At 40.5% G+C, this 21,131-nt stretch overlaps 2 protein-coding genes across 5 annotated transcripts; both read left to right on the top strand.

Moving 5' to 3' along the window:
• Nucleotides 1–5,948: 5,948 nt before the first annotated feature.
• On the top strand, nt 5,949–18,385 carry LOC137255791 (uncharacterized). 4 transcript variants are annotated; one of them, XM_067793325.1, is made up of 7 exons: nt 5,949–6,097; nt 10,783–10,921; nt 12,120–12,255; nt 13,882–13,992; nt 14,895–14,993; nt 16,290–16,394; nt 18,037–18,385. In XM_067793325.1, exons 3-7 carry the CDS (start codon nt 12,130–12,132, stop codon nt 18,052–18,054), a joined length of 459 nt encoding a protein of 152 aa, XP_067649426.1. In that variant the 5' UTR covers nt 5,949–6,097; nt 10,783–10,921; nt 12,120–12,129; the 3' UTR covers nt 18,055–18,385. The 4 variants fall into 4 exon arrangements, with proteins under 4 accessions (XP_067649426.1, XP_067649428.1, XP_067649427.1 ...); XM_067793327.1 differs by having other exon boundaries at nt 18,086–18,385; XM_067793326.1 differs by lacking the exon at nt 10,783–10,921.
• On the top strand, nt 6,906–8,211 carry LOC137255560 (uncharacterized). The gene has a single exon (XM_067792985.1). It carries the CDS (start codon nt 6,906–6,908, stop codon nt 7,596–7,598), a length of 693 nt encoding a protein of 230 aa, XP_067649086.1. The 3' UTR covers nt 7,599–8,211.
• Nucleotides 18,386–21,131: the final 2,746 nt, after the last annotated feature.

The following is a 21,131-nucleotide window of genomic DNA, read 5'->3' on the forward strand; positions in this document are numbered from 1 at the left end:
TGACTTGATGTATCTGCAGACAAAACACCTGGTATTGTAATATGACTTGCTGTATCTACAGACAAAACACATGGCATTGTAATATGACTTTCTGTACCTACAGACAAAACACCTGGTATTGTAATATTACTTGCTGTATCTACAGACAAAACACCTGGTATTGTAATATGACTTGCTGTATCTACAGACAAAACACCTGGTGTTGTAATATGACTTGCTGTATCTACAGACAAAACACCTGGTGAAGTAATATGACTTGATGTATCTGCAGACAAAACACATGGCATTGTAATATGACTTGCTGTATCTAGAGATAAAACACCTGGTATTGTAATATGACTTGCTGTATCTAGAGATAAAACACCTGGTATTGTAATATGACTTGCTGTATCTAGAGATAAAACACCTGGTATTGTAATATGACTTTCTGTATCTACAGACAAAACACCTGCTATTGTAATATGACTTTCTGTATCTACAGACAAAACACCTGCTATTGTAATATGACTTGCTGTACCTACAGACAAACACCTGGTATTGAAATTTGACTTGCTGTATCTAGATATAAAACACCTGGTATTGTAATATGACTTGCTGTATCTAGAGACAAAACACCTGGTACTGTAATATGACTTTCTGTACCTACAGACAAAACACTTGGTATTGCAATCTGACTTGCTGTACCTACAGACAAAATACCTGGTATTGTAATATGACTTTCTGTACTTTGTTGAACACTCTTGAGAAAGTTTTCACCTCTATTGTGGAAACTAGAATTAGAGTAAGAATTGGCTCGAATTAAACACTACCATACATGTATCACAGACAGGTGTCAGGAGCGAATATCATACCGTGGATAATATATTCACCCTGCAGTCTCCGTGTCATAAATATTAAAGAAACCAAAACATCGTTTACATATTGCATTTACTGATTTTCGGGAAGCTTTTTGATAATATAGATACAAACTATTATGCATTTTAGATAATAAGGGTATTTGCGGTAAACTGCACAATGTTCTCAGTAATGTATATTGTAAGGTTAAAGTTTGCGTTAAAACTAACAATAATAGGTGAAAAATATTTGAATCATAGTGTGGTGTTAGACAGGGTTGCTCGTTAAGTTCGGTTTTGTATATTTTATTCATCAATAAATGAGTGTCAGTCAAGTCTTTTATTTCGTACGAAGGCCTTTTAAAATCATACATTAAAAGTATTAAAAGCTCTAGCACATTTGTATATAACTGCACTCCAAATCTTCCGTTTTGTGTTATTTCTAATGACAATGAAAAAGAAAACGAGAAGAGGCGCGGGATAGGGACTGCTTCTGTACATTTTAACATTTCAATAATGATATCATCATTTCCTGGATATTTCCCATTCTTTAAGTGCTGAATTGCATCATGAATTTTTGAATCAGTTATAGGTGATTCAAGAATATCTAAATCAAGATCTTCAAGTAGTTTATCGTCTTGGACGGATGTATCATTATGAGTGGCCGGTAAATCTATGCCTTGGAAAACATTCTTAAAATGATCCAACTAGCTATCAAGTTGAATGGTAGAGGTATTCCTCAACTCCTTCCAAACTCTAGAGGAATTATTTACGGTATCTTTAAGAATCTTTCTTTTTCTATTACTTTGATATTCGAAAACATTTATATATTTGTTTCTTATTTTGCAGTAGGCACGTTTACTTTCACACGATTTATGGCGTCTAAATCGTCTCAAATGCTATCGTGCTTCCTGATTAGTTTTTAAACATTTCAGATTATAAAAGCCTATTTCAACACCAACTGACCCACTTTTAAAGGGTTTTTCAAACATTCAGATGCGGAAAGAACTGCTTCCACAAACATATCTAAACAGTTATTAAGGTTGTCGTCAACTCCATCAACCATATTTTGTAGTGAAGGACATGAGTTACTAAGGGACATAAACAAATCCGAAGCCATATTATCAGTCCACGTGTAAGTAAAACTACCTTTGTTATGTGATATGGGCTTAAGAGATATATCATCCCAGAGTTCATGGATAAGAGCTAATCAACACAAAGAATCACAAGCATACGTTTTGATTCGACTCTAGAATCGACAATAAGATCATGATGCACATAGAATAAATCAGCAGTACCAATAAAGTAGTAATCTACAACCTTGTCGCGATATATAAGTAAACTCTCCTTTATTGTCACTAAGGGTTCTACCGTTTAAAAAAATATAAAAATTATGAGAAAAGCAAAGGTCAGTCAGTTTACGACCAAAGGTGTTTACAAAACTGTCGCATGATTGTCTCTCATTAACTGGCACAGGGGCTTCCTCTGGGAACGCAGCTTCCTCTAGACCGCGATGGTCTGTTTAGACAATAGTAATGTAAACTGTGTTTAGAAATGGCGGAATGTTAGGGGTGAGGAAAGGTTCCACTCTGAAGTTGAACTAAAATGTGTTACATTCATATTTCAGTAGAAAATGCAATACGTCCATTAACAAATATTAATATCATGTAAACATTGCATCCTCAAAGCCTCGTGTCTTCCATGTCCGTCAATAATTAAACATTCGTCAAGCACTTTCCATTTGTTAAAACTTTGTGGGTCATAGAGCTCATAGAGCATTCTGACTTTCCCTGTTCCTGCAAGGATGTATCATTAGCAACCACGGAGAGTTCTCAGCGGTATGTCCCGTATCTGACTGAACAGTAATGACAAATGTATTAGCATTGAGAAATCGATCTAGGGTATATGTAATGTTTATCAAAATAGATCTAATACAAATGTTTGATGTGATATGTAACGTATTCTGAGGTAAATAAGCTTGTTTCCCTCAAAGAAATCCCTCAACATTCCATGAACGTATGATAGGGACTAGGACTGTGAATATAGGCATATATATACAGAGCCACGGTTTCATGCACTTGTCTGTGGCAGTGTACTGTTTCATAAACTACCATTACATATTAGTTGGTCAGTTATATTGTATGTTCATCTCACTGGCAAGTTCGTATATAGGCTGAGTTCATTTCCGGAGCGAGGTCATGTAACAGTTGTTTCCCTTGGTCCCTTGGTTACGTCGGATCGTCAAACACGAACTTGACTTTTTCGATTTGAAAGGAAATATTTCTAAACATTATAATTATTTTTCTTCACAAGGTTAGGGGGAGAACAGGCCTTCATCAACCCATGCTTGACTACCAGTAAAAGTCAGGGGGAGAACAGCCCTTCAGCAACCCATGCTTGACTACCAGTGAAGGTCAGGGGTAGAAGAGGCCTTCAACAACCCATGCTTGTCTACCAGTGAAGGTCAGGGATAGAACAGGCCTCCAGCTACCCATGATTGTCTACCAGTGAAGGTCAGGGGTAGAACAGGCCTTCCACCACCCATGTGTGTCTAACAGTGAAGGTCAGGGGTAGAACAGGCCTTCAACAACCCATGCTTGTCTATCAGTGAAGGTCAGGGATAGAACAGGCCTTCAACAACCCATGTGTCTACCAGTGAAGGTCAGGGATAGAACAGGCCTTCAACAATCCATGCTTTTCTACCAGTGAAGGTCAGGGCTAGAACAGGCCTTCAACAACCCATGTGTCTACCAGTGAAAGTCAGGGATAGAACAGGCCTCCAGCTACCCACGATTGTCTACCAGTGAAGGTCAGGGGTAGAACAGGCCTTCAGCCACCCATGTGTGTCTACCAGTGAAGGTCAGGGGTAGAACAGGCCTTCAGCAACCCATGATTGTCTACCAGTGAAGGTCAGGGATAGAACAGGCCTTCAACAACACATGTGTCTACCAGTGAAGGTCAGGGATAAAACAGGCCTTCAACAATCCATGCTTTTCTACCAGTGAAGGTCAGGGGTAGAACAGGCCTTCAACAACCCATGTGTCTACCAGTGAAAGTCAGGGATAGAACAGGCCTCCAGCTACCCATGATTGTCTACCAGTGAAGGTCAGGGGTAGAACAGGCCTTCAGCCACCCATGTGTGTCTACCAGTGAAGGTCAGGGGTAGAACAGGCCTTCAGCAACCCATGATTGTCTACCAATGAAGGTCAGGGGTAGAACAGGCCTTCAACAACCCATGATTGTCTACCAGTGAAGGTCAGGGGTAGAACAGGCCTTCAACAACCCATGTGTGTCTACCAGTGAAGGTCAGTGATAGAACAGGCCTTCAACAACCCATGTTTGTCTACCAGTGAGGGTCAGGGATAGAACAGGCCTTCAACACCCCATGCTTGTCTACCAGTGAAGGTCAGGGATAGAACAGGCCTTCATCAACCCATGCTTGCCAAAAGAGTAACGGGATCGGGTGGTCAGACTCCCTGACTTGGTTGACACGTGGCACTGGCGGATCGAGAAGTTGATGACGTACGGGAATAGGTGCCCATGTCTCCGCCCCAAAACCCTCTTTCTCCCTCGCCACGCAGAGGCACTGGGGAGCTCGGGGTGTGGGTCAGGTCAGGTCAGTATGCGACTTGCAAAGTTGGCACGCCACCGCTCTCTGAACCTCTCTATCAGTGCATAACCGAGATTTACACTAAACAAAAACCTTCATGTCAGGAGATGAATAGAGGGTCACCGTTGTTGTTCAAGCGAGACTCGGAGCAGGATTCAAATTACGACATGTTAGCAACGCAATGTTTGTGCGTGTATACATATAGTCTGGTTCATAATTATTGAGAATTTTTCTTCTTACTTTGAGCTATCCTAACACCTCAACTGATTCACTGATACTTAAAACTAAGTAATGGTATAAGGGAGGTAACTCATCTTGGCCTACTGAGTATAGTACAATTAGAGTTACCTCCCCTGAATTTGTAGCAGACGTCATTTTCCTCAGCACTGTCAACAATGTCTGCTGAAGATAAAAGAAGGTTGATTTTTGAGTTGTGTAATCAAGGAATTGATGATGTAAATACATTGGCAGAGAGAACAGGAACTCCTCTTTCTACTGTGTATAGGATTAGGAAGAATTTTAAAGAGGGAAAGGATTTTGGGCACCAGAAAGGAGCAGGGAGACCCAGAAATTTGGACTTCTCAGATCGCGTCCGGCTGGGAGTTTTAGCGTCTAAAAATCAAAGGGCAAGCATCTCCAACATCAGGTATGGAATGATAGAAAGGGGATCAACAGTTGTATCAAAATCTACAGTTAGAAGAAATTTGATTGATCTTGGAGGGGAGAAAAAGACTGGAATTCCTTCTCCTCTCATGAAACAAGAACATAAAGACAGGCGTGTTGAGTGGTGTTTGGCACATGAAAACTTTGACTGGGAAAATGTGATTTTTACTGATGAAAGCTCAATATGGGTATATCCCAATAATGTGAAAATATGGACAAGGTCTGCGTCAGCACCGTTGTATCGACGACCTAAATACAGCCCAAAGTTTCATGTATGGGGAGGGACATCCTTATTAGGAACGACCCCGCTGTGTGTGTTTGAGGGGAATCTGACAAGTCAACGCTACACTAACATATTAGATAATTTTCTTCTTCCAAGTGCACATGTGTTTTATGGAAATGACTGGATTTTGCAGCAAGATAATGATCTTAAACACACCGCAAAACATGCCAAGCAGTGGTTTCAGGAGGAAAATGTGACTGCATTACCATTTCCTGCATATAGTCCTGACTTAAATCCCATTGAGAACATTTGGGGGATGATGAAGGAATGTGTGAATCAAAAGGGGTTGACAAAAATTGAAGACATGAAGAGAGATGTGATCCGATACTGGGACAGCATAACTCACGAGACACTAACCTCTCTGATAGGAAGTATGCCTACCCGTCTTAGACTGTGCCGTGAAGCTCAAGGAGACTTGATAAAATATTAAATTGTTACCTAGACAACATGAAAAGGTCAGTTCACTTTCACAATACATTCAATTTTATCTGATTTGTTCTCGTTTAATAATATGAAATGCTTTAGCTATTCTCAATAATTTTGAACCATACTGTACTAGCGACAGTTGATGAAAACATGACCACCTACTATCTGAACCTCATATATTTGTTGCGTCGATCAGGCTGTCGTACAATCAGGAAGTAACTCGCTGTTGTTGGAGACGGTAGCACGGCTGGCAAGGGGATAAACAAGTAGAACTGGGAAAAGGTAAGAAGACTTTTTGCAAACAACCCGTGACGAATCGGATTGAATTTTAGCAACCTATGTTTGTGGTTAGAGACTACTAACGTGACGTGACATCTTATGCCGTACGTAGTTTGATGGCCATGTCGTCCCTCACTGGATTGATTGGTCCAGATTCGATTATTTAGCTGTATAACCGTTGAGAAAATACCTCGAGCGTCGTAAAACAAGAAGCAAACAAACACTTAGATACAGACTTCACAGACATATATCAAAAGGGAGCGAGTCTAGATTACGCCGCTTTTAGCAACATTGTAGCAATATCATGGCGGTGGACACCAGAAATGTTGTAATTGTAATTGTAATATTCATGTAATATTTGAACGCAAACTGCCGGGCAAAACAGGCGCGTAGCAAGGCATTTTTTCGTGTAAGCCCGATAGGTTGCAAACCTATAAATGTAGGTAGTGTTGAGTATTTTCCCAACCTTTCTACACACAATCACGTGTATGCCTGGGCTTTATTCATAATGGTAGTTTCGCCCAATGAAAAGAAAGCATAGACTGAGTACATATTTTTGTTTTAATATTAAATTTGACGTGCTTCTGTGGCTGCTTTCATGCAGTCTCGAAGCATTTTAAATGGTTTCTGCAGCTCATTTTTCCAAGTGTATACTTCTCTTTTCCTGCAGCGTGTGTCTTCCAGGTATACATACCACTGTTTAGGACCCGAAGCTTGTCAAATATTTGCAATAAACACATACGCTACATTGTTTGAATGTATGACGTTAGGGCCTGTACGTCCTAACGGCCGCTTCACCTCTGTGTAACAGATGAACTTCAAACAATGGTCGACCATCAAGGAGATGAGGAAAGCTTGCTTGGCTGAGAAAAGACGTCTGGAGAGGGAAGGGCTTCTCCCCGACTATGACTATCCCGACCCGAAGGGAACACACAGATCCTCAGGACAGAAGAGAAGACCAATCACAGTCCTCAACGACAATCCAGGGCCGTGTTACTACCCCATTACGTTTTCACCTCCTGGAGTGTCTATTTGCGGACGATCTTCTCTTAGGAACCAGGTGATGTTAATGGACGGGGATGACCTCAAAAGCAACGGCAGGAACTACAACGATGGTGGCCATGTATCATGTCTCCCCGTTGCTACAACTGCTGGCTGGAATGAGAACAGACACAGGAAGGAGAGTGTGTATCAAAGCACCCATAATGCTCAAGCTCTAACAGACAAGAAAATAAAACCAGAAAGAAGGATTGCGTTAAAGAAGCGGAGCTTTTCTCCGGAAAATGAACAAAAGTATGAGGGAACTGGTGACACTCCTTCTGAGCGTCTTTTGCCGTCTGCTAAATTTCATTCAAAAAGCCCTGGGCCTGGCGCGCACTCCCCCGAGCACAGCAGGGGACACTTTCCTAGTTCGCCGTCGTTTTCCATCACCGGGCGTCCCCGTCCATTCCTCAATAATGGCAGTCTTCAAGTCACTGACGCCGGTATCGTCGTGCATCAGTAAATGCAGGCTGTCCAGCTTGACCTGATCAAGTGAATACTAATACATTGCGGGACCGAGTCACAACTCTTTGAGTCTCTTTATTGTGAAGGGGTGCATCTTTGTCTGTTGATTGTGAACATTTCCGAAGGTCGCTGATTCGCGAAATCGTCAGTAATGTCCCAACTTTCTTTAAGCAAGAAGCTACAGATGGTTTCATGTCGCCGATTCAGGTTTTTAGGCAGCGAGCAGCAGCAGCAACTGGTGTTTCCAATGATAATTGAACTGGGTGAAAAGAGTGGGAGTGAATCTGATTGTGAAAGTAACTGACATCTACCAACCAAACGAGAGCATGTGGTCGTACAAACACTTATATTAAACATAAAATGGTTGTGTTTTCAGAAGTGTTGGTTTCAGGGACAAGTTGTGTAACGAATCGATGTATCCAAACATGGCACGGACGCAACGTTAATAACACTCTCTACTCTCCTATTTAATGAAGTAAACTCGACCTGCCGTTCCTGCCATTTGACCTCCCGGGTCATGCATATGTAGATTAGCTCAGGTCAAGCTGTCACGATCTCAGTGTAACCGTGACATTGTATATCAACAACTGCTTTCTTGGAGTTCACAAAAACTGAAGAAAAATAACTCTTAGACTAACTGGACGATACCCACTGAGAGAATTGTAAGAAGAAGTCAACATCAACCACTGGTATGCCTATCCGGATTGTTCACAAGCTGATTCTACATATCTGGAATATTACAGTCCAGTCTAGACAATACTCGGTCCTGTCAGATGATTGTGTACTTTTAGATCAATGATTAACGCATAGGGACAACATGAGTCGAGGGTTAATAAAGCATAATGATATTTCCCCCCTTGTAAATGTGTTACGATAATAAACCGTTTGGACTCTGCCATGAGTATTTGTATATTGCTGACATCACACTTACATGTAACTACACCCTACATAGTCCAATGTCAGCTATCCACACAGGGACTGAGTTTAGTTTTATACCGCTCTCAGCGTCTGCATGGGGAAATGGGCTTCACACAATGTACCCATGTGGGAAATCGAACCCGGGTCTTTGGCGTGACGAGCGAACCCACCGCCCCTAGTCCTTAGATAAACGATCAGAAACCATGCAATATCGTTTCAATACCGTAGTAACTTTATACCGCAACAGGATTCGACTTCATGGGCTATTCCACGACAATTATCAGTCAAACCTCATGATGTGAACTTTGATGTGTCGAAATGATGGTTGTCTCGAAGGAAAGGTTTGAACTTTGATGTGTCGAAATGATGGTTGTCTCGAAGGAAAGGTTTGAACTTTGATGTGTCGAAATGATGGTTGTCTCGAAGGAAAGGTTTGAACTCTGATGTGTCGAAATGATGGTTGTCTCGAAGGAAAGGTTTTTTCTCGCATATTCCTTATTTAACATATATTACTGTACATGTAGTAGTTCCGGGTCCCGATCCATAAAACCTTAGCACTACGATATGCGCACGTCTATGATAAACTAAAGTGCAGTCGGAAATAGAAAAAAGCCTGTGTTTTCATGATTATCTCTACAATTTATGTAGTTGATACGCACACGTGTGAAGTATCTGTTTAAATAAGTTCAACCTCACTACAGTTCCAGTGGTAGGGAGATGGGAAACGTTTAAATAGGACTTCACTGAGGAGAGATTAGTTCCGGAATGAGAAATGCGATTTTTTTTTCGAAGTCCAAGGCCACTTATTTGAACCGACTATGGCTTTATGCAGATTAGTGTGCCATGATATTGTGTTATAAAGGGCACTTTTTAAATGTCCATTTAGTCTTAGCTTCATTATAAACGATAGGTGTTGTTTAAAAAATAACTTTCAAGAAACGGGTAGGAGTAATCGTCTCAAAAGCAAAGCCAGGAAGGGTGAAGCAGACGATAATTGGGGTCGGGCGAGGGGATAGAGGTATCAGTGAAGATATGATAATCCTTCAGGGGAATTAAAGTAGGGCATTACAAGGCGCATGATAACAGTTTACAAATAATATCCAATTATGTCGATCTCCGGTGGTCATGCCATCTGTATATTTTCAGACATTTTAATACGATGCTTTTCTATGGGTATCATGCATAATAGTCTTGTACATAACGTAACATAAACGTCATTACAGAAAGACGCGTAAGAAGTTGATCAATAGATGAGACATATTCAACTCTCATGAAAAAGCACAAAATACCTTTGAGGTGACCCCTTGCATTTCATGCCAGGAGAATCGACTTTACTCTACCGGGTTTACTCTACCGGGTTTACTCGTCGAGGTTGCGACGACTTCGGAACTAAGTAGGGGATGTAATCGCAGGGTTCAATTACAGTCGGCAACGGGTGAACTCTCATTCGTCTCCCAAAAACAAGAAGTTTCTAAAACGGGATTATATTCAACCAGTATTGTTTATATTGTTTCAAACATAATTGGGTTTAGTAAACATTTTGAGGAAACTGTTAAATTTTTATTACTTTGACATCATAACGTGCCGAATGGAGTCCTTTTTGTAGGCTTACTTTAATGCGGACCTTTGAACCCATTTAGATAACAAATCAGAATTGTACTGCTCGACAGGATTGTTGTGTTGCTGTGTTAGGTTCCCCGATGTTTGTATCAGTAGCACATATTTCATATCCGGGTGCATAGCCGTGGCTACCTTTATGATAAAACTCGGGCTTACGCAAGATTATTTCTAAAAGGCTTGGTCATCTCCTCAATACTATCTTAATATATAGCTATGCTACCTATCGGAAGAAAAATAGCTGGCTACGCAGCAGGGGTGGTGTCCAGACAGATTATTCCTCCGCCATGCACCAGAATATTGACACCACAATACTAAAGCCAACCAATTCAGAAGAATTCAATACCGTGTCTTTTACAAAACAGTGTTATACATTACAAGGGACGATACAACACAGGACAAACCTATTACACCTTACATCGAGGCGCGCATGGCGACATCTATGGAATCCTAGACAGGACATTGTCGCGGTGTTGGCTTTAAATAATCAAGAGGCCATCCGTCCATTTAACCACAGCGCGATGGTGCAACAATGACATACTTTAACAAGATGTCGCACTACTCCTCTGTCGTGGTTTTAAAACCAGTTGTTTCTGTATATAACTAAAATGTGAGGACGCGATAACGTTCCTTTAATGTTTCCATAGATTGCTCGATCCACGTGTGACGTCACCGACACCATGTTATCTGTAAGGAAGGCATTCAGCCGTCTTAACCAGCGAATATATTGAACACGCCACGAAAGAAGTAGCATTTGCAGTGGGGTGTATGGGCACCACCAACAAGGTTAGTTACCTGTATAGCTAGTGCCAAAGTAAGATGAATCTGGTCCCAGGCACAAGTATTTGTATATACTGGAAACTAAGGGATATCGTATGAACACAGCCGAGGGGAATTAATTCCTATGTTTGTTATAAAAGATATGAAATTACAGGATTTTTTGTTAGTAGTTGTTATGCAGGTAGTCAAATAAACAAATAACAGGTCAAATAAACTTGCATACCAGTAATTAGGGAAGTGACATGGTGGGCTGCCACTGTCAGCATGGTGTGTACCTGGCACATGACACATGCAGCTTTCACCTGAGTACACAGACAACAGGAGCACTATGTACCCAGGATGTACCCGCCGACAGCCAGCTCAGCTGTATGGTAACCTGCTAAGGACAAAATTGTGAATTTGTGATTGGTGCTGTGACAACCATCAAAACGTTACTGGGAAAGAGCAACCGAAATAAAACTTTGGTTCCAAGGGACACATGAAGCTGTGAACGCCCTCAGAGGTCTTATAGCACAGTCTTCAAAACCACGAGTCGCAGTTGTTGACGGGTGACATCATAAAGCTGACAGAATCTACCATCAGCATCCACCCAACCACAAGTGCACGTCGAGGTCATGTTCGATGTAGAGAATACCCCAAGGAACCAAATCTGGAAATCTGTTCAGCTATGATCCTTAAAGCAGGATGTTTATGTGTTGACATGTTGTGTATAACATACCTGCATCAAACTCGTCACCTTCAAATACCCATTTCTTCGTTGTTTGTAGCCACTATCAATCTCTGGTGGATACCATCTTTTCTCCCTCAGTTCATGTCAACAACGTTGGTGACTATTAAATTATTTTCCTGAGGGGTTACCTTTTCACGGAATACAATCCATTTGAGAATTTGTTAAATGATGTATGAAGAGTAATTAGAATAAATGCCGGTGGCAGCGAGCCACTTCCGGTCAGATACAACAGAAGCACTGTTTTACAAGTGCAGTTCTATTTTGTACTGCCAAAGTGATACGCTGTGCTTATATGTACTCATTTGTGAACTTTGTGGTCATTTTAGAATACAACTATTAATTAAATCAATTTCTCATGGCTTCACACCTAGTTCTCTTACAGGCAGATACCCGGGTCACTGTTTAGTTTCAGCTTGAGAATATGCACCTCGTGTTATATATATGGAGATTTATATTGTGCAAAACATCTTGCAGACACTCCGTGATGACCACACCTGAAACGACACATCACAAGGACGGCCCACCTGGCTCAGATAGCGCAGCAACGGCCAGGGAGGGATACACAAGGCGTATGGAATATGCAGATTTTCTACAAAGAGTGGATGGCGAAGTATGCCATATTTGGGATTTCACTTTCTTAGTAAAGTACGAATTCTAGTACTTTTTTCGGTTGAGTCCCATCCGGGATTCGAACCCGCACCCTCAGAGTCAGGCACCTAATCGCCGCAGTCTAGACTACCAGTTGTCCGACTTTCATTTTTGTGGAAGTCGCGGTGGCTGAGCGAGCTAGGTGGCTGACTTTGTGTGCTGACGATTAGGTGCCTGACTCTGAGGGTGCGGGTTCGAATCCCGGATGGGACTCAACCGAAAAAAAGTACTAGAATTCGTACTTTACTAAGAAAGTGAAATCCCAAATATGACATATGTTGCATTTGACCACTTTCTAAATGGCATCGTGTAATCATGGATGGCGAAGATTTATATTTTTGGGTTTATTTTCAGTCCTCTTGGCAAATTCAAACAAATCGTGACTGGAACACCAGGTAGTGTCTTGGTTTTCGTGTGTAAACTGCCCGATAAGATATACAAACCTTGTTTTTGGTTCTGAGTGTGGACAACCCCCAGCAATAATTCATCTGTAAGTACTATACGGGAAGATAGGTCCTGAATATTGACATATTACACAAAACACCGTGAGAGGGACATGTTCGGTTGTATGAAAGCGCAACACCTGCCCAATTGGTGATCAGAGATGATAGTCTTGTACACGACAACCTCGCTGCCTCTATAGTTTCTTACTAAATGGACCCCTTTTGTTGGTAGACGTTCCCAGAGAGATTATGGTCCGTTCTGGCCTTTCTGGGGTTTCTTTCACAAAGCAGCTTTACTAAGGTTAACCTTAACTCCCATTCTTTAACACTGCACTAAGGCTACCTTAAACCCAGTTTACCTCAGTGCAGTGTTATAGAATAGGAGTTGAGGTTAACCTTAGTAAAGGTTGCTTTGTGAAAGGAACCCCTGGTCAGGACGCCGCAAGTCATACTCGGTGAGACACAGACTGGAGAATGCTGCAATGTTGTGAATCACTATAGTAAACAACTCCCTGGATTCATGGAGCCCGTTATTAGAAGACAGCCTTTGCTTCTTTCTGGTCCCGATTCTCGACTGTTCGTGACCACTTCACTGTGGGTATTTTAGAGGTTTTAGAGGCCATCTTACTTGTACCGCCGTATTTATCTTAAATGCGAACTGGTCGCGTATGAAATTTTAGACAACTGGCTCCCGGTAGATTCCTACATTCAATCACGGTATGACTTTCAAATCATGATAGGGCCATGGATTCTTCAATTTGAGCCATTTTTGTGTAAAATCTACTTATTGCCGAAATGAAATGTTAATTTCATTGACTGTTTTGTAAAAATAATACCATCTACGATTCTGAAACCGTTTTTCGAAATATACGTTTGAAAATATAAAGTAGTGATCTGGCGACAATTATATTAAGATATGTGAAACAAATCATCACCGTCATTGCTGTTTAAAATTTAGAATTAGTGTTGTTTTGTGTGAAGTAGTGCCGTATGTTCATATGCCAGTGAAACATCTCAGAGATGCACGAGTCGTTTGTCGCCGATAGAAGGGCGATCGAGTCTGTTTTAAGGTTACGGAAAGTTGAAAAAAATGAATTCCCGACTATTTGGAGTTGATGACAAAATGGTTGTCTATTCACTTCTAGTCTTGGCATCGCCGCCCTGGCCCAAATTGGTATAGTCCAGCACCACCATCATGGCGAGATCACGGGCCCATCTACTCCTTCGGGTCAGCTCATCGGGATTTATACAGCTCGGTGAGAGTGCATGAGACTCCTGTATATAAGTAAATAGATAACATGTACCTGCACAGATTTACAGGATCCTCTTTGACTACAACCATAACATTTTCGATCCTGGTCCGATGTGATAACATGTTGTAAATCGTGTTTAAAAACGTTTAAAGTTTTCTACCTGGGGAGACCATTGATAACGATGGCGGAATGTCTTGTTCTACCTGGGGAGACCATTGATAACGATGGCGGAATGTCTTGCCATCTTATTATTCTCCATTGAACTGTGCGTAATCCAGGAACTTAATAATATCCAACCTAATGTTAGGACTCACATACCGTCAAACAGAAGATCTTGAAATCCTCCCTCTCGGCAGAAGCCCAGGTAAGCTGAGTATCTGGGCAACATATGCATAGAAAATTTTCAAAATTGAAAAATATTACACACTAAATTCGTAGCAATCGCTTGCGTATATTCAAAGGCATCGATTGTTATCATGTTGTACGGAGGGTATAGAACTAGTGTTGCACTGTCAGTATAGGATGAGTAAACATTTATGAAATCATGTCCATAATTTATATTTAAGTTAGTTTTCATTACGTATGACATAAAGCAGTACATGCCGGCATAGTAAACTTACTCAATGACATTATACTTAGCTCAGAAGAAATATGCAAAGATTTGAAAGCAGTGGGGAGCAGAAAGTGAAATACTCACTCAACATTAATAATACCCACTCTCAAAAAATACAGCGGGCACTGTACCCAGTATGTCCCTATCTTTGGTATCACAACCTCTCGGGGCTTGTGAGAAAAACAATGTGCACATGTTTTGACCTTTTTTCTTTGCCAATTGTCACAAATCCTTTTCGTTATTATTAACACAAGCTTATATGTATTTAATGCATTTTGTTGATTTTACCCAGGATTCCCCAGGCCCTTGTTATTTTCCACCGTCTCCAACACAGCTGAGTCCGGGACCCAAATTCTCTATCACCTCAAGACGCAGGCCACCCTTTCTTATAGTACGTATTAATGGATGGAAACTGTTTGGACGATGTTATTCAAGCAAATCCAGGGTTACATATCCCAGTCTAAGAGGTTTACTAACTAATGACTGGCCATCATTCGTAACCTGCCTTTGCACACCCGATCCTTTCCAACAACCGTCAATTAGTGATGCATGTTAGGGAGGTGAGATTGTTTTCAGTCTAGAGCTAGTATACCTGTGGCTTTTAATTTGAATTTGGAACCGAGCGCATAGTATCTTCAAATGTGCATTTTGTTGACTCTACCTCTGCATAAAAATATTTCAAAAGACTTGTCCGAAAACGACTGTGAAAGAGCAGTGTACGGTGTTCTTCAATCAATAGCAGCTTCCGCAATGATGCTTTTTGTGTTTGTTGTTTAACGCAGTATTCGGCAGTTATAGATCTATTAAACATTGGTCTGTAAATAATTGATTCCGACAATCCAGTGAGTGACATGATGAGCAGCGGGGCTCCTTCTGCTCCGGAGCACCGCTAGAATATTGTTGTGGAACGATATGGGATTCTTCCTTCTCCCACAGACAATGTTTGTGGGCTAATGAGATTCATTCTCCTTCTCCATTACAGGTTATAAGTGTACAGACACGTATGCCACTTAACTATTCAAATATTCTCTCTTCATTAATATTTCCATTTAAATAATTTTTTGAAAGAAAAGTGTTTCCTGTTTTCTGATTCATTAATTCAGATGATATTACATCAATAGCAGATGTTCATTTGGCATGTATTTAATCTCCATCGGAATGCGAGAACATCAGGAGTCTAAATATGTCAACCAAAAGTTAAGACTTCCATATCCTCAAACAGTTTATGTTGAAATCTCGTCTTTTGAACAATTCACCCCAGGCGTGTGTGAAAGGCAATGTGCACATGACCTTTTTTTCTTTTCCAATTAAGTTATCAATTATCACAGGTCTTTCCCGTCATTAACGCTAACCTAGATTGGCATACAGACCCTGAGGCAGATTATCCAAGAAAGCCCACGCAAGTCAAGAAATTGTAAGTCCAGTACCTCCTTTCACAAAGCAACATTTCTTAAGGTTAACCTTAACTCCCATTCTTTAACACTTGGATTTGGGTAATCTCAGTGCAGTGTTAAAGAATGGGAGTTAAGGTTGCTTTGTGAAAGGGGCCCCTGATTTCCACAGCTCAGGGTTATATTTTTTACTATGAACGTTTTTAGGTGTAAAATATGTTTATTTTAGAGACTTGTTGTTAGTCTAACGCTAACCTTTATGTATTTTCTATGATATATTTCTTCTTTTCAACCAGTACTCCCCAGGTCCTCGTTATTTCCCACTGTCTCCATCAGAGTTGCGTCCGGGACCCAAGTTCTCTATCACCTCAAGACGCACGCCATCCCGCTTTGCCATCACAGTAAGCATTGATAGGTGGAAACTATTGGACAAAATTTAAACAAATCCACTCCTATGTCAGTATAAGATATTTACTAATCCAAAACTGCCTATCATTTGTGATCTGATTCTGTACAACTGTTAGTTAGTGCTACATATGAGGGAGATGAGTGTATTTTCAATCTAGAACGTTATTGTCATTGAATTTTCAACCGAGGTCACAGAAACTTTAAATGAACATTTTGTCGCCTCTACCATTACATAGAAGCAACAAACCCCTACCAGATCCATACGAAACTTCTGCTTAAATCATAGCGGACTGTGCGGTACTGACTATATCGTGAGTATTTGTTTTAAACGTATGACAGCTTCGCGGTGTTACTCAGCAATACAGTCGTTTTTAGTGTTTGTCCGAAGAAGCAGTTCTTTGGGATTTTGTTGTTTTGTTGTTTGATAACATTAGCTTCCACGTTGATAGATTGTCTGTTTGTTGTTTGTCGGCCATTTTTCAGCTATAGGAGTGTGTGAATGAGTGATTTAGTTTCACGCCGTACTCATGCAGCAATGTGCAAGGTATGTGGCGGTGGTCTGCAAATAATCAGATCAGCGTCCCGTTCTTCAAAGCAATCGTAGCGTTAACATGGCTAAGATGATCGCAACTTCCATACTTTAACATAGAAGGTCGACTGTCTTAGCGCTACGATGATCGCAACTTCCATACTTTAAGATAGAAGGTCGACTGTCTTAGCGCTAAGAAGATCGCAACTTCCATACTTTAAGCTAGAAGGTCGACTGTCTTAGCGCTAAGATGATCGCAACTTCCATACTTTAAGATAGAAGGTCGACTGCCTTAGCGCTACGATGATCGCAACTTCCATACTTTAACATAGAAGGTCGACTGTCTTAGCGCTAAGATGATCGCAACTTCCATACTTTAAGATTGAAGGTCGACTGTCTTAGCGCTAAGATGATCGCAACTTCCATACTTTAAGATAGAAGGTCGACTGTCTTAGCGCTAAGATGATCGCAACTTCCATACTTTAAGATAGAAGGTCGACTGTCTTAGCGCTACGATGGCTTAGAGGAACAGGGCCGTGGACCAGACAGTCCAGGGATCAACAACATGAACATCGATCTACACAATCAGGATACAATGACTTGAAACTTGAAATTTCTGACGATTCTTCAAAAACGTTATTACTTTGTGCTGGGAAATCCCATATTTACATTGTCCTGCATAATGATATACTTTCCTTATGTTTGAGTCTGGATTCCAACCACCTGTATAGGTTTTATTGACATACTATTCCTTTTAGACTTCACTGTCGGTCTCCCAAACCAAAGAGAATGTAGTAAGAAAGGAGACGAAATACATGAGTCTAGCAGCTGCATTCTGGACTGTAACCTGGTGGGCAGATCCTCGTTCATGTTCCCAAGCAAACTGTTACTGCAGTAAATAAATAAAGTCTAGACTGGTTGAGCAAGTCTCGATCACCATAGGTCTAGGACTGTAACTGAGAATTCTACTGGGTGTCTTTTGGAATTTTATTGTATTTATTTTATTTTATTTTATTTTATGTGGAGACTGAATTTTTGGAGGAGACGACGTTATTGCTTGGAATAAAAATGAGTCAAACTCAAGAAGTGTTTCATTTGATCTAAAGTTTCAGGCATATCTTTAAGGGACTGGAATATGCTGTTACATTTTCCCAGGTGGAAGAGGAATAGAGTTATGTGCGCCATGGGTGCACCGGCCCTAAAGAAGTCGGACCGCACTAACCTGAATTGTCCAGTTTGACGAACCGTTATCAAGTCCAAAATAAACATGTAACCAGCAAGCGGTTAGAACTTCAAAGAAGATTTACAAAACACGTGTATTCTGTATGAAGTGAAGGCTGAAGCAAGGAACCTTGAGAACTGTAACTGTTCATTCAGTTAAAGAGAGAATATGTCCCTTAATAGTCTATGTTTTCATGTAATTCCTATTCGTTGAATTAAACATGTTTAACTGAATTTTGAGTTCTCTGAAGGCCGTTCACAATGATGAACAGGAGTGAAAACTACATTGGACATGTACCAGCTGTGACCTACTCGTGATGTAATACATGTCGTTTCAGTGGCCCACTCATCGTGATGCCTAACCTTTTTTATTTAAATGTTTTTTAAAGGAATGGCCTACTCGATAAAGGCGCTTCCGAAAGATGCTTTTGGCGCTCCACCGCAAACCTAAGCATGTGGGATCGAACCGAGGTTTTCTTGATAATGTTTCTGGCATCACATCCATTCTTGTGGCATTCGCCAGCGTGGTATGTGTCTGTGACCTGCACTGCTTCAACAAATGTACTGATATCAGTGTATGAAACTCCTACAGAATGACAGGAAGCCCACAGGGCTGATAACTAACTGTCGATATCCGTGCCTTGCACACTTAAAATGTATAAAGGATATCATATGAGTGCTCAGGCTATATTATGTTTATGACACGAGCCCCTATGTGTTGGGATTTCCCCGAGCGAGAGAGAGTGGTATATACCGACATTTAGGCACGAGTGTCGTAAACATAGCATGGCGTGGGCACAAGTGTAATATTCTGTTTATCACCGACGTCGTCATATGCATGAAAAATAAGCCCAAATCTACTTTCAAATATAGACTGGCTACAACTACCGTATGTAGAACGCAGCCTCGGTCAAAGTGTAATCCATGCGATGTAATCAACGTGACCTCATTCCCAGAGCAGCATTTTTTCCCGTTCTCGGGCAAGACAGTTTTATGGGTCTGAAGTTATGGCATGAACTTTTTTGAACATTAAATAATTAGTTACTTTTTACATCGCTTATCATTGCTGATATTCTACATAAAGCTAAACAGGTAACGTGATTGCATTTTGGGTGACTTTTACTGCGCTTCTGTATTGTCGGTATTTTAAATAATGAACGAAACGAAGAAACTGGTAACCGCTTGTGCATCCTTCAATGATACTCCGTGCAGTATAGAAATGTTTTACCAGTCATTTTTTTCTAAATTTCTACTTTGATATTTGTTATGGTGACGTCGATTACAACATTTGTAAGTTGTGTAATGGCCAGATATGTTCTAAGAACAAAATGACTTATTGCTAAGAAAGAACTTTATATTTTTTACCATTGACAGTTACCAGTTGATGCACATTTCGTGAGAATAGATTTTTAATTCTCACATATATTTACTTCTTTTTTATCACCAATGCCACGTGAATTGTTTTGTGTAAGTATGAACCACGAAAAGACAACATCGACACAGCGTGCTATAGACAGTACACAGTACTAGTTCGGGGTGGGATATGTTCCATCAGGGAGCCTATATGGAGGGGGAGAAGAAACTCCTCGAAAAGCCGCTGAACATATGTCTCGGGTCGTTACGTAACCAGCGTTGACAATATGGTGGCAGCGTAGTATTTAAGATTGAGCCCGGTTTATTTTCAACACCTAATTAAGTTCGCTGTGTGTTGTAACAACTGAAATCCAACATGTAGAAGATAGGTTAACTATTCTGTCACTTCAGTTAAAGTCAAATAATTGGTATTAGTGTCCGTATTAGGACAGTAGATTTGTAGTAAAATTTCAAGTCGGTAAGTCATAGCTCACTGGCTTCTATTCTCGATTCAACTTTTGCAAGTAATAGTGATAATTTCATAATCTGAAAAAGAATGTTAGGTTGTATTTGAGGTGTGTGAAAAATGTGACATATCGCCGATCTGCTCTGATCCGCCATTGACATACTATACACCGTTGTTTGAGTGTTTCCAGTTATCACACCAAAAACATCTTTCATATACACCTTTAAGACCTATGAGGGGAATATACTATCAGGTGAAATGTGTTTGCAAGTAATAGTGATAGTTCCATAACCTAAAACAAAATGCTAAGGTGTATTTGACGTGTGTGAAAAATATGACATAATGCCTATCTGAAGTGATTCGCCGTTGATGCTTGAGGGTTATAGTTCCATAACTTCTTTCTTTCCTGTTGATCTTATTATTTAACAAAACTGGAAGGGTGTTTTAGAACGCTTTGTGAGAGTTTTACACTTTATTTTTGAGGGCAGCGTGACAGTGTCAGTTAACATTTTGTTAATGTCCATTCAATTCCCCACATGCAATAAGATATCTGAATTAATTATTAATGTAAACAGAAATGTTTCAAAGTAGATTTTTTAAAAGGACGGCTATTGTTAACACGTGTTCTCGCGATACTTTTGCGTTCTTTAACATGTTTTGGGAGGGAAGGCCGCGGTGTATCATTTATTCTTGCATTCATTCACATATGTACTTCTTTCTTTTATTCTTTTTCTTTGTTTCGTTCATTCATTCACACAATTCTTGCTCTTAATTCTTACTATAATTTATTCATTCATTGTAAAATTCCGACTGATACAATAAACTGGCTGAAGTTTTGTTAAACCAGGGATAATCTAAAACGTATATACTCTATATAGTCTCCCCGGTTAAACACAACTGTGTTAGTTAGTACAAGTGGTAAAGAAAGCAAGCGTGTGACCTGTCCCTGTTGTAGAGTATCCCTTGTTCCATATAATTGCAGGGAATAGGAGTAAATGTTGTACATAAAGCTGGGGTGTTCAATGACAAACAGGTGCATCCATTGAACACATGCTTCATGCATATTCTACGCTGTAACAGCTGGTCGATCGCTGAAAATGTTATTAGAGGCAAGGTAGTTTTGAGTTATTGTGAATTGGGCAGATAAAAACATATAACATT

Source organism: Haliotis asinina, chromosome 11, assembly GCF_037392515.1.
Source record: "Haliotis asinina isolate JCU_RB_2024 chromosome 11, JCU_Hal_asi_v2, whole genome shotgun sequence".
NCBI classification, from domain to species: Eukaryota; Metazoa; Mollusca; class Gastropoda; order Lepetellida; family Haliotidae; genus Haliotis; species Haliotis asinina.